General features: G+C 41.5%; 3 protein-coding genes across 3 annotated transcripts in view; 1 reads left to right on the top strand and 2 right to left on the bottom strand.

The window, feature by feature from the left end:
* Window positions 1-3,081, bottom strand: part of umodl1 (uromodulin-like 1) — a 21,911-nt gene extending 18,830 nt beyond the window's left edge. Inside the window, exons 1-5 of the mRNA XM_010793654.1 lie at window positions 2,547-3,081; window positions 2,060-2,302; window positions 1,669-1,827; window positions 877-1,004; window positions 276-459 (exon numbers count right to left, since the gene is read on the bottom strand). Of these exons, the coding sequence (XP_010791956.1) occupies window positions 276-459; window positions 877-1,004; window positions 1,669-1,827; window positions 2,060-2,302; window positions 2,547-2,622 (790 nt within the window). The 5' untranslated portion in view covers window positions 2,623-3,081. The remainder of the gene's footprint in view (window positions 1-275; window positions 460-876; window positions 1,005-1,668; window positions 1,828-2,059; window positions 2,303-2,546) is intronic.
* A 4,998-nt stretch (window positions 3,082-8,079) lies between these two features.
* Window positions 8,080-9,748, top strand: atg101 (autophagy related 101). The gene is made up of 2 exons (XM_010793677.1): window positions 8,080-8,846; window positions 8,937-9,748. Exons 1-2 carry the CDS (start codon window positions 8,595-8,597, stop codon window positions 9,339-9,341), a joined length of 657 nt encoding a protein of 218 aa, XP_010791979.1. The 5' UTR covers window positions 8,080-8,594; the 3' UTR covers window positions 9,342-9,748.
* On the bottom strand, window positions 9,609-15,617 carry zbtb21 (zinc finger and BTB domain containing 21). The gene has a single exon (XM_010793665.1). The coding sequence runs from the start codon at window positions 15,522-15,524 to the stop codon at window positions 12,462-12,464; it is 3,063 nt and encodes a 1,020-aa protein (XP_010791967.1). The 5' UTR covers window positions 15,525-15,617; the 3' UTR covers window positions 9,609-12,461.
* Between the last annotated feature and the right edge of the window lie 3,519 nt (window positions 15,618-19,136).

The following is a 19,136-nucleotide window of genomic DNA, read 5'->3' on the forward strand; positions in this document are numbered from 1 at the left end:
TTGTGTGTGTGTGTGTGTGTGTGTGTGTGTGTGTGTGTGTGTGTGTGTGCACTCGCTCTAGTGTTATTTTCCGCTGTTGCAGGAAAGATGACTGTCACTCAAATGGAAGTGGTGGGAGAAGGAAACTGTGGTGCGACTGAGTCATTCTTTCCTGAACACCGTGTTCTCTGTAACATGAATCACTTTCACAACTCAACAAGAATGTCATTTCTCTGAAGCAAAGGAAAAAAAGCCTGGAGTATCTTCACTGAGATTTGTTGCTGCTGCGCCCTCACCTTCCACAGTTACAGATGACACTTCCTGTATGTGTTTGAGGAGAAGATGCAGCTCCGACGTGACAGTGTGCAGTGAAAGAGTCAAGTTGCAGGCAATCAGTATGGAGGTGGCCGTTCTGAAGGGATGCACAGGCTGTGAGCTGAGGTAATAAACTGTAACGTCAGACTGCAGTGCTCCAATCACCTGTTAGTGGTAGAGATACAAAATATAATTTGGCTAACATTCATTATTTTGTAAAGAAAAATGACTAAAAACTAAGGGGCACACTGAAAGAACTGAAACGTTGACTTTAATTAAATGTATTATTTCAAAAGATTTCACACAACTCTATTAGGTTTGTTGAAAGCAATAATATTAAGTTGAACCTTATATTTTTCATTTAAACGTAATATTATTGCTTTCAACTTCAAATCAGTTGACATAATATATTTAATTAAAGTCAACGTTTCAGTTTTTCAGTGTACACGCCTTTATATCTATTTGAGTCTTTGTCGTGTTCTAATAATCATAATTGGTAGAACAAGTATTAGTATCTGGCTGGCGTTCTTGGCAGCAGATAAGCAGCAGCAGAACCAACAGCTGCAGTTAAAGCAGTATTACCATCGCCTGGAGCAATCGTGTGTGATCCAGAAGTCCTCTGTCAGTGGACATCAGAGGCTGGTAATCTGTCTTCACCGTCACTGTTGCATTAAACCGATAGCCTCCATTATCAGAATAATATGTTGAGTCTGAAAGTTGAGTTCAAAAGATCAGTTCACTCAAATCATTAAGAAAACATATGTTCTCAATTAGGATATACAATAGTGGAATGTAGGAAAAGTATTAATTACTGTAGGAATCTTGTATATATCACTTTTTTTTTAAAACAAGACTTCCACAACTTTGTAATAAACCTCAATTGACTGACACCCTGTAGGCCAAACAAAGAACAGTGCACAACAGTTTGTTCATATGTCAGTGCCTAAAGGATCCAAGTGTAGTCAAAAGCTGGATAAGACATTTAAAAAATAGTCTGCTCTGTAAATAATATCAGACTTCCTTTTCTCCAGCAAAAAGAAAATGAACAAAACCCTTTGTTTGTAACGTCCCTATGAAGTAATGTTTGCATTCTGCCCTGGTTTTAAGATAGAAGTTTGGGGGGAAAAAAAAATGTTGGGTCACAGAGAAGTTCCTTTTCAATTATTAATCATACACGCCACAGGGCTATTTCTTTGGTATAGGGGGGTCAGGGGGTTATCCCCAGATAATTAGGACATATACCTAAAATACTTGTTTTATAAAGTGCAACAATTTTTTTCTAATTTCTCATTCAAACTCAAACTCAAATCTGTGAACAAAAAAACAACCCCTAAAGCATTCTTGAAAAGCGAATAATGAAAAAGATCAACTAACCTGCAGGATCACTGCAGACATAATGACTGGAACTCTGACAGCATTTTTGCCAGCCCGGGCAGTCAATGTCCCACTCACAGCCCTCAGATCTGTTATACACTCCATCTGCAGTTGGACAGGATCCTGGCTTGGCAGTGAACTCATCACTCCTGTTTACAGCTTCATTCAGAGAAAATAACATGTTACAGGCCATATATTAGCAGCCCGATATTTGGAGCACTGCAATTTCTGTGCCTCCATCTGGCGTCTTGCACACAGCACCACGCACTGAAAGGTCTCATTACTTGTCTATCTAGAGAGTGTGATGCTATATTATCACATTTTATTAAACGAAGATACTTGGAATTTAACAACGTTTTTTGCTCTTCTGTAATCTGATGACAGTACTCACGCAGGGCACAGTATCGACCCACTTGTACGTGGCCGGGGCAGCATCGGGTCACCTGCTGCTTCACTGTCCTGGTCTCAGTCTCATGGGTCATCCTGTAAAGTGTGACTGTACATGTCTTCCAGTGGAGCCAACCCCCACAAGGCTTCGTCACAGTATAGGGGACCGCGTGCATCACCAGTAAACTTACATTCCTTGTCTCATTATAAGTACAAAGACGATAGCCAGATGCAGACAGGCTATTTCCTAGAATAAAAAAAACATGTAAATCTTACTGCTGAGTTTCCTTGTAAGTCTGCATAATAACGTCAGATTTTGCGTTTTTAATTGCAAGGATTTAGCGTTGCTCTTATTAAGTATAGCACAAGCCTAAATCTGTGACATTAAATATCTTAAAAACAAATGAAAGCAGGCAAAAACAATTAGCATTAATTTCCCATAGATATGTTCTGTACAACCAATGCATGTTAATCTGCGTATAGAGGCCTACCTTCATGCTCAGTGTTTTGTCCCCTACCGAGAGCCAGCAGGGCCGTCGCCACGAAGATGGAGAGCATCCAACTCATTTTTCACAGATCAAAATCTCGACCATGTATTTAAAGACCACATTGTACGTGCATGTTTTTCTTTGAGATGATGCTAACTCACTGTTCAGGGCGTTCTCAAACACTCAATCCTCTGTAGCTGTGTTTCTCCTCCCCTCGGTGCACCATCAGTCCCTAATGGACTACAGAATCATGACAGCCAGCAGGTTAGTATTATATGTATGAGAATATCTGGAGTATCATTAGTCAGTGCAGTAAAATTACATTAAGCTTTGCAAGAAAATCTAAATGGTTAGATAATTTGACACCTTTCATTGCTACATCATATGCCGTGAATGAGCCAGTGTATTACAAAATGAAAAGCCTTTGGTTTACACGATTTTCACAAAGGAAACTCAGGCTTCAGTTTTAGTTTTGTAGCATAAATAAGTTGTTTTTTGATGGGGGTGTCAGTAAACATGTTTATGATGGCAGGGACAGAGACATGTGATGGGAGGAGATAAAGTCCCTAATGACTTGGTTTACACAGGTAGCCATGGCAGTGCTCTCTACTGCTGCTAACGGCCAGTACCAGCCATTAATGTCAGGAGAGGAGGTGTGACAACTTCTTTCCGTTTCCTCTCATGTGTTCTCTCTCATTATATGATGGAGCAGCAGCATGCTTTGGCTGTCAAATGTTCTTAAAAAAGACTATGTTAGGATTCTGTCATGACTTTCATTTGATATGAATATACATTTGCATCTGATGAAATACTACAGTCCTCAGTATTATTTTTTATATTTTCATGTATAATTTTGCAAATGAAGTCCTTAATTGATGCTGATCCTTTTATAGTAATGAGGTGTGAAAATGTGCTTGATTAAACCTCCTTCAGCCATTAGGTGATAATGAATGGGTACATGTTGATGCGATGGAGCATGTAGGGAGGTTCAGGGCTACAAGCTGAGTCAACTAATGTGTCCACAAATTAAATACAGTTACACCACAAAATAATCTTCAGCTCATTAGAACATGGTTTAATGTCGATTTCCTGCTTTTCTTCAGCAATGTCCCACCTGGTTGGGTGTAGATGTCAATGCTTTTCAGGAACCAACCTGTTGGACATAAACATAGCAACAGGTCCCTCCTGGATGCCAGTAATGACACACACTTACTGCTACGCTAAGATGACTTCCATTTAATCACATGCCTAATTGGTTTCATTGGGGATTAGAGAAAGTGCAGTTGCACATATTATATCTGCACGTTGTTGGATACAGAAAAATAGGTAACCCAAAAAGATGACTGTGAACTAAGATTTTCATCGTCATAACTACACTGTAGCTACAGTATGTACGTATGACTAATAAAAAAGACTTGCAATGTATATTTAGATTTGCTAAAAATCTAAAGATGGACTTTGGTTATTTGACAATGCATAAAAATATGTGCTTTAACTGTACATTACTTTTTTTGTTTAAGTCCCCACTTGCTCCTCCCTTGCACAGTTTACTGTAAGACATGTGACTTCAAACTTCCAATACTTAGTTTCAACAATACTTATAATCAATAATTGCAATGCAGTGCTCTAGTACAACAGTGTCAATTACAATTTGCAGTGTAGCTTAAGTTTGCAAACCTTTGCTCATGATAAAACAAAAGATAGAAAGGAACACAGACGATGACAGCTAATGTGAAAAATACCACCTATCTCTTTAAATTAGCTTCAGTGATAAATCTTCAGTTGGTCCCGCCTCCTGGTCATTTTACCACCCAATCAGAGCGCAGTGCACGTGACGAGCGTTCATTGCGATGACCTCATCCCTGGTGTGGGATGACGTCAAATTCAAGATGGATGGAATCACGACCAGCGCGCAGAAATCTACACAACAACACTGAATAAAGTCCCGGCTGTGCGGAGGAAAGACCTAATTGACGACGGGCAGGGTAAGTGTAGATAGACTACATAACTTACCTTTAAACAGAATTAGTAGGCATGTTATAGCATAGTTGGTAGAGTGCTGTTAAGGATAAGCATTTTCCTTTTCCTCCCTGACGTAACTCGAAAGGGGGCTTGTGCTGCTGTAAGACCTGAACACACATTCTGCAGCCAACAACTACGCCATGTCACGCAGGGTTGAAGCGTTAACAATAAAAAAAAACACCACTTCCACCGGGGCTTGAATACACTCCCCCTAAACTCAACAGCTTTTCTGTCTGCACCGACTGTATTTTCATTCCGGGATTACCGCGGAGGAGTCCATTGAAACGTGTTCAACTCCACCCACCCCCCCCCACTTGATGAGATAGAGCGGCGGCGGAACCGTTTTATGGTCATTCACCCACACACAATGAGAAACTCGTGACTGTTTTCTGAACTGAAAGTGGGATTTCGGATGAAGAAGTTATGTGTCATGAGAAATAGAGCCACGTCTCATGTATGATATAATTATGAAAGCCTCACTCCAAGACTTCCTCATAGAATACTGACAGAAGTTAAATTAGCTGTTCTTTTGACGTTTAAATTGTGCTGAATAGACAGTCGAACGTGTGCTAGTTTTGATGAATGAATGAACCTTCTGCCCACAGCCTATTTTTAGTAAGTGTCAACATAAGTAGCACGACTTCCGGTCAGCACTTTCAAAATAAACTTCTAAAGAAGTGTCGTATCTTTAGATAATTAGCACCAGATGCTCCTGCTAGAGGCGTTGCACACAATGCAAAGAGGCAATTGATGTCTTATTACTGGATAATGAAACACTTTAATTTGCCAGATTATAAGTGATGGACACCTACCTATTTTTTTCCAACTATCTGTTATGCTACGCACGAAATTCTTTATTAATCCGCCGGGTTATTTTGCACCTCTTCTTCTCCCAGATTGAACATTGCAGAAACTCCGTTCAAACATCAAACCGTTCAGCTCGGTCGGGAATGGAGGGCTATTACTTTTCTCATTCATAACTTTCATAATTCCAGAGATACATCCGATAATTCATCACATTTTTAATATGGAAGTCAATGGAGAAACTCTTCAGATTTGAACAATCTTCATGCAACTTCAACTGCTAACTGCTCCTTCATACTTTCATTCAGAAACCTCATTCCAACTTTAAAATGTTACAAATCTTTCTGACATTATTCGTGTTACACCACTTTTAAATCTGATTCATACTTTTAGAGATATTAAACATTGTTCAGACCTTGGTAAAGAGGCCTTCTTCAGATTTTAGAGTGCGTGATGTCACAGCTAGAGTGGAGGACAGATTTAAGGCCTCTTTACCAAGGTCTGAACAATGTTTAATATCTCTAAAAGTATGNACACACACACACACACACACACACACACACACACACACACACACACACACACACACACACACACACACACACACCAACAGAGCAACTGGTATTTTGCTCCATAACATGATGGTCACAAAGAAAGAAATGGCTGAGTTTGCATTGGGATTCCTGCAAAGCCAATCAGGCCGGCAACACAGCCAGTCCCTATCTGAACCGTCAGAAAATAAAAGCCCTCCGCTGGCAGCTTGTTTTGCACAGTCTGCAGCAGGTTGGAACATTATCTGAATGACTGAAACATCATACAAGTTCTTCAAATCTTTTTTAAGGAGGGGTATTCATTTATAGTGTTGCTGGATTTTTGAGTAAGCATGTGGACACATGAAAAAAGGCCATGCCGATTAATTAGCAAGTTAATGAGGGAAGCGTTTGTACAACAAGTAACCAAAGTCAGGAGTTGGTGCTTGTCTATGTTTAAATGCAGCTCTGGTGGAGCTTTTCCACTCAATGTGATAAGGGGAGATTGACTTGAAGAATTCGTTTTGTATTTAAGTATACAAACAAGGAAATAAAAAATACGTGAGTGTCTGCTTCTTTAACCCAGATGAATGCTGAAGTTGCCATATAAACAGAATCCAATGTGTTTGTGGTTTGGAGGAAGGGGACGCAACACTCAACAATATAATAATGAATGCATTTACAGTATCTCCCAGAAAAAGCCCTTCTGTATTACTAAAACAAAGGGTCAGTTTACCTTTTTTCCTGCAGCCTTTTGAAAGCTGGATACTTGGCTGACCATTAGTTCTGACGCCTCAAGGTCATCATCTTCGAATGTTAACCGAACAGGATCCTGATGAGGAAGAGGACAGAAACATTCAAACAACAGCACAAGGGAAGAAAATAAAGTTGTTGCAATCAAATGAGCAATGATCTGGGCTGTGATGCATCACATTGGCAATGCATATGTTCCCGCGTGATAATACCTAGGAACAGGAAAAAAGCAGGGTGGTGCATGAAGGTGCAAATGTTACAATGATGTAATTAAAAAGAAGCCAGAATAATGGGAGATTGATGACGTCCACTTTGAAACAGATATCAAATATCGTCCACAGTCTAGCCGATGTGTATATGTAAACCTCTGAATCTTTAATCAAAGGACGGGGGAGATTCTATTGCTGGGTCCTCAACTATCCATGTGAGAGGATACATGAGATCACAGTCACATCCTATGCAAACTGCACCTTCTTTATTAGAGTCACCAGCCTGCCACAGAGAGAGTGGTGGCTGGCTGATCATGAGACTTACCCCACTCTTCTTCGATTGGTCATTCAATGCCCTGCACCAAGCTCCTCTCCACTGACTCTTCCAGCTCCTCTGTGACAGCGCCCATCCCAGCAGAGCCCCGGCTTCCTCCTTCGCCGCATTGTCCCCTGCTGCTGTCTGCCTTTTCCCTACACCCCGACGCTGGACATACTGTACGAAATACAGTACCAAAGTAACGAGGGATGCGAAGAAAAGTGTGACCATGCATAACCACTGCGGGTCCTCCAAACCGAAAAATGAACCGGAACTTTCGGAGTCGGACATTCTTTGCAAATGAAAGCGATGATGGCAGCTTAACACACCTCCTCTGAGAAATATCCTGGCAACCTCATAGACCATTCGGTCGGGGAATCAGTGAAAGAAATCTCCCACAGCTGATATCACCACGGATCTCAGCCCCCACAACGAACTATGCATATTGTGATTCATGTTGCAGTGCCCCATAATAGCTTTAAAAAGCCGTATATATGTTCCAAGTCTGTGCACGGTGTTTAAAATAATTGTATCATTGTCCTATACCTAGACCACAGTTTCGGTTCAAAATAAACGTAGAGAACAGCACACTCTCCTTCTCCCATTCAATGTGGTTGTTAGCTTAGTTAGCTAATCTTCGCTACGCTTCGCTTAACTAGCTATTCTTCATTAGCTATGGAGCCGCCAAAGTTTTTAAACAGGAACTATTTCCGAAGTCTCAAGTTAAACTCTGCCGCACGATATCCAGATATAGAACCAGAGTCCCGGGTAAACATCCTGAAAGCGGGGCAGTGCAGTTGTTGCCGCTGGACTCGCTTTGTGGCTCGGTGTGACTGTACAAAGTTGACGTTTCTAAACGGATATGTGGCACAAACTGTAAGTCCCAGAATGCAATGCGACTGTTTGCGAGAGTTTGTTGTTGTCCGGTCGTTGTGCGAAAATAAGCCTATTTTCCAACTGCAGACACCTCGTGGTAATGTTTATTCCAACTAGAAACGCCTATTTGAGCTGTATAACCCAAAACTAAATTTCACTTAAAAGAGGCGGTTAAGAAAGAAAAAAACTATTCAGTTACTACTTCAGTATTCTGAACCTCGTGACTTGCCGTAGAGTGTCCTACTGTCATCATTACCACATCTTGCTGTCCCATTTGTTAGCAAACAACTAGCTAGCTAGTTAGCTTTTATTACAATGTCCCAGTCGTCCGTTCGCACACGTGGCATTTATAGTTAGCTTAGCCGTTATGAAAACTAATATGTTGTGTTTTAATGCAGTGTAATTCAGCGTGAGGGATAGGCGCCGCCCATCTGTAGAGGTAAACAAAGTGTATCTTCGTCATTCACCGAGCATAATCAAGCTCGGACACAGGAGCCATCATCTGTCGTCGTCAGTAAATGGAAATACTTATTAATTAGCTATGAATTGCCGCTCAGAGGTTCTTGAAGTAACAGTGGAGGCGAGGCAGGTGGAAGAAGCTATGCTGGCTTTGTTGCACACCATTTTACTGCATCGCAGCTCCGGGAAGTTTCACTACAAAAAGGAGGGCACCTACTCCATAGGTACCGTTGGCACACTTGACATCGACTGCGACTTCATCGACTTCACCTTCGTCCGAGTGTCCTCCGAAGAGCTGGACAGAGTGATCAGTAAAGCTGTGTCTGAGTTTAAGGTAATTGGTGGTTCAAATGTCTGATTGTTGGCTGTAATGCTTGGGCAGGCCTGTTATTTTGACGATTGTATCACATGCTTTTTGTTACAGGACGCTTTGAGCAACACTGGCAGCGATGGCATGGGGCAAATCTCCCTGGAGTTTTACCAGAAGAAGAAGTCTCGCTGGCCTTTTTCTGACGAATGTATTCCCTGGGAAGTGTGGAGCATCAAGGTCAACGTTGTCAACCTGGCCAATGAGCAGGAGAGGCAGATCTGCAGGGAGAAAGTGGGAGAGAAGCTTGGCGAGAAGGTGATCAATGTTGTCGAGGTCATAAACCGACATGAATACCTGCCAAAGATGCCCACCCAGTCTGAAGTGGACAATGTTTTCGACACCAGTCTCAAAGATGTCCAGCCGTATCTTTATAAAATCACCTACCAGATCACAGACTGTCTGGGCACCTCAGTCAGCACTACAGTGAGAAGGCTTCTCAAAGACACCCTGTCACTGTAAGGAGGCTCCAAGACACAGGGAAGAAACATCTGGATGATTCTATCCAGAACTGTATATACAGTTATGCCTGCAACTCTTTGTATGACCAAAAACACGATTTAAAAGCTCTACTGCTGCTACAATAAAGTAGTGTTAGTGTAACCTGCTAAACTTATACCTTCTGATGTCTCTGCTGTGGCTTCAGTATAGCTTATACCTTTTAGGCATTTTGATTATGTATCGTCGATTGAAAAAATATTTGGATTTTTGCAAGCTTTCCAAAGTACCTGACAACATCTATAAAAGCAACTTTAACACAGTAGCAGATTAGTCTATCAATTGAATTCTTATTTTCTTCGAGTTGTGTTGTTGATGCCAATCTGTAAATTAATGTTAATCTTTCAAAAATAAATGTTCATTGTAGCTGATGGTTATTATGGTCAACAATCATAACAAACTAAATAAGGATGTGATCCTATCCCAACCTGTGAGATGAAAACACCTGCTGGCAAAAGAGAAAGTCACAAAATTAGATTATAAAATCAAATCTGACTTTTTTTGCTTTCTGCAGAATGTATGGCAGACTTTTCGAGCAGATTTCCTCATCCATGTGAAAACTTCCTGTTTGCACACAGTTTCATTGAGTGTGACCTGACACATGGATAGGACAGGATTTCCAGTTTGCCATTTTTCCAAATAAAAGCAATCACCTTCTAGGTTCACTCCCACAAATGGTCACTGTGGCCCTCAGCTTTAAAAACATCCCAGAGCTCAGGCTCTCCTGCCAACAGGATACCGTGCGTCAGTTTTTAAAATGACACAAATGGATACAACAAGGGGTTTTCCCCTCAAAGTCACATTGAAGAAACTGAGAACTGACTTCAATATGAATATATGTTAAATATATAAAATGATGCAATAATCATACATATATTTAATAAAAGAAAAACGAATCGCCTAATTATAGAAGGTAATTTTTGTATAAATGTAGGAATATATTACAAATAATGTATTTTTGTGTATCACTATATCCAAGGCCCTTTACATTTATGATCATATCAATACTGCACATGGGGCCCTGTATCTGCTTTGAAGTACTAAGACAATGCAGTCAATTCAGAAAGTGAATGGTGTGTCAGGGTAAAAGGTACATCAAGCTCCAATGTGGACAAAGTTAAGTGGCATGAAAGAAGCTCATTGATGGATAGAAAAAGCCCTGTGAATGTGTGATAGGGCTTTAAATAAGTTGTGAATGAGTCAGTGTAGTTGACAAAATTATTTAAATACCACAAATGGTTGTATATATACTCCATTGTTACTCTTTATTACAGATTTAAAGCACAAAAACTGTAGAAAAACCTAAACACAAAACAGCTGCAAGTTTTCAAAAGCAACAATAATGCAACCAATGCTGATACAAATATTCATTATTGCAGTGAGAGCACAGGAATACTAAAAAGATTACACTTTTGTTTACTAACAAAATTGGTACAAAATCGAGAATATAAACACTTCCATGTACACAATTCTAATCATTTCTGTGAAACTTTCAGAAAGTTTTATCACAAGAAAACAAGAGCACTATTATCAATACAGAACTTCTTCAAAAGAACGTAACATCACAATGCAGCTGGTGTTGCTCATTCAGAGGGAAACTCATTCCCAGTGTGTCGAGCACTCTTTGAATGCCACATCTCCCAAAATGTAGCAATCAGAATAATTTATGACAAAGGTCTAATCCATCAAGCCAAAGCAGAACTATATACTTGTACAAGAATACAATCAACACTACCTTTAATAATAATCTATATGAAGCAGGAACACTTTTTCACCATTCATAGAATAATACATTTGCTTTCTCATGCTTCCCTCATTTTGAAAAGTCATCATTTGAAACTATTGTGCTTTCATATCAAATAATATGGAACACATATTGTTCAAGTTGCATAAGGCCATCAAAGCATTGTAAAGCTTCTTAAAGATCACCCTGTTGGTGCAGGGTGGTGGTGAACTCCTTGATTCACCAATTGTGACAATTTCTAATAAATAACACATTGAAATAGTTTACCTAATTATTTGAGTTCAACATTATTTGCATTACTATAGTGCAGTGTGCCGTTATTTGAAAAGTGTGCCTGCTATAAATATTTCAGATTGAGTTCTAGTTTTTAAGGTTTATCAGACACATTTAAAGTGCTTTACAGTCATTTACCTAAAAAACACTTTCTAAAATCTTTGTGGCGGACGATTGCACTCTCATTTATTTGTATACACAAATATAATTCATCAGGCTAGGAAGATAAATGAGTACTGCATGAAACTTTATCTGCGTACTGACAGCAGCTATCAGAGGTGCATGTGTTTGATATATAGTTTGCAATAGAACTTGTTGTTATACCAAAGTTCCTATTCAATCTGCCTATAACACAACATGACCCAAAGGCATCTGAAATATGAGAGAACTAATGTAAAGGAATGCTAAGTATGAAAACAAAACAAAAGAGAGTTAGTGGGCCTATTTATCATGTATACGTTTGTAACCTTGAACCTGTCAGTGAAACGACCCAAGCAAACATTTTGGACTACATCCCCCTTTTACAACTGTTTGACAAAGTGCATATTAAAAACATTATTGAGGCCACCAATATTATCTTAAGGGTATCACTCACATCAAGAGATATATCTGATACAAAGCAATAAGCATTACTATTTAAATCACTGCAGCCTCCAAAACTTTAAAGCACTTTTTCCACACTCTGAGAAAACAATGTATTTAGTTGTCACTGTACCTTTGAGTCAAAAGTGGTACAAGGATTGTGTGGGTGCAACGCTGTACCTTGTTTTCTCAAAACACCTAGATAGATAAATACAAATAGAGAACTAAAACAAGTTTCAAATAGATAAATGCTTATTTTGAAAAGGAAAATAAACAAGTTAATAATCTCATCTCCAAGAAGAATCTAGCACTTGATTGCACATTCACGTTTACACCTCTAATGAACATGGCCACTGTTATATATATGATATAGGAGGCAAGCAAATACGCTATACATTCGAAGTCTTCTTTTTGTAGGCTGAGGTGTGTTAATATTCTAAGTATTGTGCCTCTAGAGAAATGCACTACTGTAACCTGTGTGAGGCTTATACGTGGCTATGACTCTGCTCGTGGCTCCAGAGACTGAAGGCTGTCTTGAAGGTCCTGTGACAGAGTTTACACATGTACTGCCTTTTAAACGTCAGGGCGGAGAGGGATGGAGCATGGTAAAAGAGTGTGTCTGATTCCTGAGGGCCACTAGGATTCTCCATGCTGTTGGACCTGGACAGAGCGGGGCTGTGGCTGCTGGCTTGCCGCTCGAGTTCAGGCCTCTTCGTCTTGTTTACTGACGAGCTACAGGGCTCCGGGCTGCTGGACTCCTCGGCCATTACGGCAGCCACTGGCGCCGTCTGGCTGGATGTGAGCACGGAGGCCTGTGGGGAGGGGTGGTCAGAGTTCTGAGGGGTGGTGGGAGGTGATGGAGACAGAGGTGAAGGGTCTCTGTCCATCTCTTTGGCCTCGGGTTCGTTAGAAGTCGACATGTGGGACTGGAAGTGGCTCCAAAGGCGGAAGTTGGTCCTGAAGGCTTTGTTGCAGATGTGACAGATGAACGGTTTGATGTGGCATAGCAGCTCCTGGTGGCGTTCTAGGTCTTTGCGAGAGCTAAACAGACTTCCGCATTTCTCGCATGGCCACACACCGGGTTCCTCCAGCCCACCTTTGGCAGATTCTGAGTTTTCCATCTCACTCACAGCCTCCTCTAAGGGCTCTTCTTTCACCACCAGCTTGCCATGATGGCCCATGCTCAGGTCCTCAGGCACATAGGAGGAGGAATCTGAATCGTACATGGGTGGACCTGAGGAGTCGCTGTACGTGATGATCTCTCTGGAGCTCCCGGGTGCTAGAGGCTCGTCACTGTAGTGCTCCTCTCTGAGCATTTCAGATGCCCCTTCATTGTTCCCTTGCTGCTTCAGCTGAAGCTGCTCTTGGACTGTCATCATGTTGTGGTTGTGAACCTCCACCTGGTGGCGCCATATGCTGAAGGAGGACTTGAAAGTCCGCATGCATTCCAGGCAAGTCAGTTTCTTGTACTTACAATGTGCCTCGTGGTCCTTCTTGACCGTTGGACTTGAGAATCGGAGGCCGCAGTAGGGGCATACAGTCGCATGTCGGCAGCCCCTCTCATGGTCGCCCTGCTCAAAGAGAGAAGACAGCTTCATATTACAGAGTCTACAGGAGTAACCACCAGCATCTGTGTCCTGCTGCTCGATGTTCTCTTCCTGTTCCTGGTAGAGGAGGCTCTCGTTTGCCGTTTCCTGGTCAGCTTTTTCAGCAGGATGTGTCCTTAAATGCTGTCTGTACTGAGACTGGAACATGAATACTTTCCCACAGTAAGGACATATGAAGTTGGGTCTTGATCTCTTTTTGGTGAGTGCAGAAGATTGCAAACCCTGCTTATTCCTCTTTAATTTCCAAAGCAAGGCTTTCTTTATTTCCCTTTCTCGCACAATATCTATTAACTTCTTCTGAAATTTCTCATCTAGTACAGAGGAGCTGGAGGACGAGGCCGGGTTTTGAACTATGCCATGCTGAGTTTGGCAGTGAGTCCACACTTTGAAGTTTGTATGGAAGCGTTTGTGGCAGATTTCGCAAGCATACGGCTTTTCGGGGTTGTGATACATATTAACATGACGATGTAGTCCAGCACTCGACCTGAAAACCTTTAAACAATTCCAGCATTTAAAAATCTTGTTCTCAGGCGGCTCTCCAAGGTTTTCATTAGAGTCACCGCTGGCACTCTGAGGTACTGTTTCTGACATGTTCTCATCCAGTGAAAGGGTTTGTTCTTTAAATATTTTGTCCTTCTTAAATGGGTACCTTCTGTTATCTGGCCTGTCCTTTCTTTTCCCAAAAGGATTGAAGTCTGGCCGGGAGCCTTGATCGTAATTTGTTTGCAAGTCTTTGAGATTACCTTGCAAAGCATCTCCAACTGTGATTCGGACAATGTCCATGAGGTCAGGGAGGGGGCTGCTGGGCTCAGCTTTCACACTGACCTCTCGTTCTACCTGAGATTTTTCTAAATACCTGCTGGGGAACTTTGACCTGAGAACCAGGGGAGATGTTCGTTTTGAATTGCCATTGTAAGCAGATGTCTCTAGCCCAGATGCTTTTGACGCCATTTTAACAACTGATTGTTCACGATTCTGCAGCTCCTTGAGCTCCAGTGTTGGTGAGAAGACTGGAACAGGGCTGTCCATGGATAATGATCTACGGAGTAGGCTTTTTATCAGAGGCCCACTCCTGTCTATGGTCTGGCTTGGCTCAGAAGCCTGACCCTGAAAGGGCACTTTGGTGTGATAGTGGGGCTCCAGCTCCTCATTCTCCTCTTTAGTGTCCGGGTCAGTGACCGACTGCAGCCTGATGTGCTCAGCATCACTGAAGGACACTGATGATGTCAGCTGGGGACGAACAGATGTAACGTGTGATGGATTCCCTTTTAAAATGGAGGTGTATGGGTACGTTGACTTCCTTTCAGCAGCTTCACTCTGTTCACATGATTTCCCGCTGATGGATTCAGATGTTCTGACTGATTCATACAGGTTGTGTACTGATGGAGGATGGGCTGACTCTCGAGTAGAATTTGCAGAAGATGATTTCTCGGCTGTATTTCTCTCATTATTTGAGCGAGAGGGATTGATGGTGTCATTCCGGACCCGACGCACAATGACACTCCTTGTCTGGACATCATTCTCATCCCCTTCTGTGAAGGAAAGCCTTTTTCTAGACACACAGTAGGATGCATGTGGCCTTGTTGACACAATGTTGGTGAGGAAAGGGATTCCAAGACTGTAGCCTAGCTCTTGAATGGCTGCCAAGCTGCCTTTGTCCACAAAAAGTGAGGAGGAGTAAATGTAATTCAGAACTATCTCGAAGGCGTCAGGCTCACAGAAGTCCAGGTTTACAACTTTCAGCGACACTGCGTCCATCCGTGTGAACAGGGATTGGAAATACTCACTGGTGGCAGCCAGAACACTCTTATGGGCCTGGTACCTCTGGTCTGCCACAACCAGGACTACGTCACACATCTGGCCCCGCAGACGCTGCTCATTCAGGACCCCTAACACTGAGAGGGCATGGGAGGGATTGCTGTAATGCACAAGGCTCTCCATGGCTGAAAGACAAGACAAGAGGATTAGCTTTAAACACAGGAATGTCCACACAAAAGGGCATCATTTAGCATGAGACAGGCACATGCATGCACATGATGTATGCCTGTGTCTATTGGTCTTGTATTTTGTCCTGGCAAAACACCATTGCTGTCTATCTTTATTTATATCATATTCTCCAAGTGTATGATTTAGCCTTTTATTTTAAATTATTATTATTACATTTTTGCAATGTGTAATTTGACACTTTGCGATAACTTTGTTTGGTCTGTTTGTAGTCTAACAAGCGATTGTATATTGTTTTTCTGTAAGTTGAAGGCTTTGGAAATGTTTGTTTTGACTTGTTGATGGTCACCTGGGCTATACTGTACACAGCTCGTTTATAAGCATATCATGATACTGTAGCAGTATGAAAATGCTGCTCTGCTTATTTTGAAGTTGTTTACTTCTCAGATAAACATTGTACATCATTTTTGAAGGATTAGAACACTGAGGGTCTGCCATAACTTTAGAATCCTTCAGAGGGAGTCTCCTCTCCTCTCTGTGAGGAAGCAACCACTGACTGTTGGAACTTCAAGTTTCCTCAATGAGTAAACTTGTAAAACTTGTGTGTTTGTAAAAACTATTTTTAGGATTGTGTGCACATTCAAAGAAAGTGTTTTAAAGGGCTAAACAACTGTTCATAAAACATCAGCATCGTCACAAAATTGTTACTCTAAACCAGGGGTGGCCAACCCGCGGCTCTCGAGCCGCATGCGGCTCTTTGCCTAGTTTCATGCGGCTCTTCAGTTCATATCGAATTTTATATGTGTGAGTTTGGGGGAGAGACACTGACTCCTGACTAGTGTTGCACGGTGTACCAATACTTGAAAGGTGTACCAATACTTGAAAGGTATACCGCGATACCCTGCCGTTAAAAACGTTACGATTCCTCCGTTTCCTTAGTATCGGTACTTTAAGAATGACGGGGGAAAGCGCTGTGAGCCTTGTGTGTTCAGCGCTCTGCTTCCACTCCCTGCACTGCAGCCGTGCCTGCAGTCCCTCCCCTCTCCAGCACGCTCTAAGTCCCTCTCCTCTCTCGTGCACGCGCTAGCTGCCAGAGCATGTGAGAAAACGAGAAGCATGGCTTAGCTGCAAGTGGGAGTGCAACTGCCGCTGCGCCTCGGCTTGTTGACAAAAAAGACGCCAGAAGCGAAATTTTGATGTATTTTAGCTATATCTCTCACAGTGAGGGCAAGCCTACGGACACCACGAGGCCTGTCTGTAAGAAATATATTAATTTTATTTAATACGAATTCTTGTCATTTATTTAGTGGGAATGCTGTTAACAGTTATTCTACGCACGAAAAGTTTATTATTATTCCGCCGACTCATTTTGCTGCGCTTCTCCTCCCGCATTGAACATCGCAGAAACTCCGTTCGAACATCAAAACGTTCAACTCGGTCGGGAATCGATGGCTATTACTTTTCTCATTCATAACTTTCATAATTCCAGAGATACATCCCATAATACATCACATTTTTAACATTGAAGTCAATGGAGAAAATCTTCAGACTTCAACAAATCATCATGCGATTCAACTGCTAACTGTTCATTCATACTTTCACTCAGAAACCTCATTCCAACTTTAAAATGTTACACATCTTTCTGACATTATTCGTGTAGTATAAACCTTTAAATCTGATTCTTACTTTTAGAGATATTAAACATTGTTCAGACCTTGTTTTTGAGGTTTTCTTCACATTTTAACATTAGCTAGAGTGCGTGATTCATATCTTTTTTTAAAACTGCCATAATTCCCAAACCCTACATTCCTGAGACATAATTTATCATGACAAACGTAGGAAAACATCTCGTAGCTTGAAAAATGACAAATAATTAAGCAAAAAATAATTAAACAAAATGCTTTTTGAGGGCATGAAGTGACAAAAACGTTCAACATTCCTCCATTAAACCCCATTGTAATTTCAGGCAGATATTTCTTCACGGCAGCAGCCGCACACCTTTAGTTAAACTGCCAAAANGTGTGTGTGTGTGTGTGTGTGTTTGTGTGTGTGTGTGTGTGTGTGTGTGTGTGTGGAGCAGACAGGAATGCAGCAGCACCTGTGTTTATGCTTAGGTTTCCCCTCACAGTGATGTAATGCCCAACTGTACACAAACACACCCATCTTCCACTCAAATCAGAATGAATGCAATGAGTGTTTTAAATACTTAAAGGACACTTTAAAGCTGTTTTATTATTAACTCTATTACAGACAAATTCCTTTGCAGTGAAAATGATTTATTGAATGTTCTGATCATGCCGTTGAAAGCAAGTACAGATGTTCTCCCTTTTCCACAGTTCTGTGTGAACTTCATCGAAGGCAGAAGCTTTGCTTCTGCACCAGTTTAGCAGAAGTCTGTTTTGTAAGACTGGTTTTGTTTATTAGTCTGTTCATGCTATGTGTTTCTTGCGTAAGACTATATACACACGGAACACATGTATTACAGGGCTGTACCTAGGGCTGGGCGATATATCGAGTTTACACGATACATCGTGGATTGCACTCCATGCGATGTCGTAAATGACCACATCGTGAACATCGAGTATTATGTTGTCAAATCAATTTCCCGCCGCGGCCAAAATGAGCTTTTCTTTCTCCCTCATAGACACAGTCACACACGCAGGCACACACGCAGGCCCCGTCTAACTTGCACACAAACATTACACACATGCACAGTGACAGAGAGCAGGGCTCAACATTATAAATGGCCCGCTGGCTCGGAAGCACTATTTAGACACCCCGGGCCAGCATAACGTACTTTCCACTTGCCCGCTCGGGCCACTAAAAATATTGCTTAAAAAAAATAAAATTGTCCAGTGGTATAGGTACTTTGACAAGCAATGTTGTTAAATTGTTTCGTTTATTAACGCTAAAACATAGCGTTTCGTGAGGCGGTTGTCGTTGTTGGGTGAAAGGCAAACGGGAGCCAGCGCGAGCAGGCTCCCGTTTGCCCCTGAGCGCTAGGCAAAAAACTATCTTCAAATAAAAGAAAGTCACCGGAGGAGTTAAAGGACAGTGACAGGTAGCGTGAGAAGAAGAGGGAGAGAAAGCTTCAGCCAGCTTGATCGATGGAGTTGTTTTCTAGTGGTGCAGTGACGCGTCTAAAACCCTTTTATAATCTATCGATTAGATTTATGATTAGAAAATTATAAAAGTAGGGTAGACATGTGGATATTATCCGGCTGAACAAAACGTGCATTTATCAAACAGGTTTGTTTTCCACAGACCTTATTTCCAGCTATTTTCCAAAACCCTATGGAGAAATCCCATTGCTTTTTTGTCGAGGGAACCAGCAGCTTACTTCCTGGTTTTAGGACGCGTCACTGCACCTCTCAATATGATGCCAATATAAACAAGGTCTTCTGTCGGCTCTGTACATCAATGCCGACCTATGCTGACAAGTAAGTGAAGAGTTGAAAATATAAAAGGTATTGGCTATAGGGAAATGTCCCAGCAGTTTAGGAGAATTAAGGTTCTAATCTAATCTAATACATAGCCATTACATGTCTAATTCCTGATAATGACAGGAAGACAGAAAGCGCATTATACTAATAATAATAATACTACTCA

This window comes from Notothenia coriiceps, unplaced genomic scaffold (genome assembly GCF_000735185.1).
Source record: "Notothenia coriiceps isolate Sejong01 unplaced genomic scaffold, NC01 NC01_scaffold00001944, whole genome shotgun sequence".
NCBI classification, from domain to species: domain Eukaryota; kingdom Metazoa; phylum Chordata; class Actinopteri; order Perciformes; family Nototheniidae; genus Notothenia; species Notothenia coriiceps.

Coding starts and splice junctions, on each gene's coding strand:
- zbtb21 (XM_010793665.1), bottom strand. CDS start 15,524: ATGGAGAGCCTTGTGCATTACAGCAATCCCTCCCATGCCCTCTCAGTG.
- atg101 (XM_010793677.1), top strand. CDS start 8,595: ATGAATTGCCGCTCAGAGGTTCTTGAAGTAACAGTGGAGGCGAGGCAG. Junction 8,847..8,936: donor AAGCTGTGTCTGAGTTTAAG/GTAATTGGTGGT, acceptor TTTTTGTTACAG/GACGCTTTGAGCAACACTGG.